The sequence below is a fragment of the Terrapene carolina genome, unplaced genomic scaffold (assembly GCF_002925995.2).
Source record: "Terrapene carolina triunguis isolate 2854851 unplaced genomic scaffold, T_m_triunguis-2.0 Scaffold7558, whole genome shotgun sequence".
Classification (NCBI taxonomy): domain Eukaryota; kingdom Metazoa; phylum Chordata; order Testudines; family Emydidae; genus Terrapene; species Terrapene triunguis.
In genome coordinates, this window is record NW_020671909.1 from 427 (window position 1) to 2,262 (window position 1,836).

Below are 1,836 nucleotides of genomic sequence, written 5' to 3' on the forward strand. Positions count from 1 at the left end.
AGTGCTCCAGCCTGGCCCTGGAAAGGATGAATCTAGGCAACAGAAAATATGTCTCCTGTGGGCCGATCTGGGAGCAGAGTTATGAGACAGGGCTAATCAGCTGCTTACCCCTTCCCGCGGGAGGAGGTGGAAAAGCAGGACTGGGGATTGGCAGAGTCTTGGCTCCACTCCCCTACTCAAAGGTCACTGTAGCTGATGTTAGGGACAGGGAGTTATTTAGTGTCGGTAATTTCCAGCAGTAAAGGCCTGAGCCAACCCCACTGAAGTCAATGAGAATCCGTCCATAACTGGCCTAGGAGGAATTGGATTACACCCTGGGAAGATGAAGGGAGCAAAGGAAGAGCTGTGACTCAGAACCGTATTTCAGAGACAACGCCTCCTAGGGGTAGCCCTGGGCTAGTACAGATCCTTTCAGGGTTGTGCCTAAAATAGAAGCCTGACTCATTGTCCTCAGAGGCTGCACTGGAGAGGTGAGCGACTCCCCCACACGAGCAGGCAGATCAGAATCTGGGCCCAAGTGTCCTGTTGCTTTTATCCCCCTCTGCTTCTGAAGGCTATGAGGGTTTATGCAAAGTCTGTGGGTGCTTCCTGTTTAAAAACCCAACCTCTTTTCCCCTCTAGAATAACCACATCGAAACAGCGAGGCTGTCACCTGCTTTTACTGGTCAGAATATCGGTGTTTGGTTTGGCTGCAGAGGATAATAAATATGAGGCATATTTTAATTTATCTTTGCTTAATGGCAGCTTATCCAGGTAAATTGAGAACATGGGGAATTCACAAGATGCTGGAATAATGGGAATAAATCTGGTGTTCCGATATTCATTATATGCCTTCCCTACAGGTGTCCAATCGGAGGTTCAGCTGGTCCAGTCTGGGGCAGAAATTAAGAAGCCCGGCGAGTCTGTGAAGCTATCCTGTAAAACCTCAGGGTTCACTCTCACCGACTACTATATGAGTTGGATCAGGCAGACTCCTGGGAAAGGACTGGTTTGGCTTGGAAGAATTGACCCTGAAGATGGTGCCACTAGCTATGCCGACTCCGTGAAAAACAGAGTCACCATCTCGACAGATAACTCCATCAGCACCGTGTATCTGCAACTCCGCAGTCTGAGAAAGGAAGACACCGCTGTGTATTACTGTGCAAGAGACACAGTGAGAAGAAACCTAGTTCTAGCCATGCAAAAACTCTCAGCGTGAGGGCAGTAGGATACCACGGTGAACATCAAGGAACTGAGAATAACTGTGATCGCAGCCAGGAATCCCAGCAACTCAATGAGGCAGGTATCAGTGCAGGCTATTTTTAAGATCGGCCCAATGTCACAGTAGAAATAGTTGCTAATGTTAGAGTCACGTAAGGGCAGCTGGAAGATCAGAAGACTTTGGAATAATATATCCAGGAATCCCCCGAAACAAGCCCCATGGACAGCTGGAGGCAGATCTTGCCGGTCATGACTGTGGCGTATAGCAACGGTTTGCATATGGCCAAATAGCGGTCGAAGGACATCACAGCCAGGATGAAGAGCTCCGTGCTGCCCAGGAAGAAATGGAAGAAAGTCTGAACGAGGCATCAGTACACGTAAATTTTTGTCTCAACTGCTACAAAGGTCTGTCGCATTTTGGGCACCATGGCGGTGGTGTACCAGCTCTCCAGGAATGAGAGGTTGCTCAGGAAAAAGTACATTAGGGTGTGCAGCTTGTGACTGGTCCCTCCCGATGATCACAATAAGGCCGTTGCCTATGAGGGTCAGGATGTTCATGAGTAAAATGACAGAGAAGAACACAAAGTGAAAACCATGCCCAAGGGGGAAGCCCCAGAGAATCATAGAATCATAGAA

At 48.7% G+C, this 1,836-nt stretch overlaps 1 gene segment (V, D, J or C); it reads left to right on the forward strand.

The window, feature by feature from the left end:
- Nucleotides 1-766: 766 nt before the first annotated feature.
- Nucleotides 767-1,198, forward strand: LOC112124777. The segment is given in 1 exon segment: nucleotides 767-1,198. A coding segment is annotated over 1 exon segment (432 nt).
- Nucleotides 1,199-1,836: the final 638 nt, after the last annotated feature.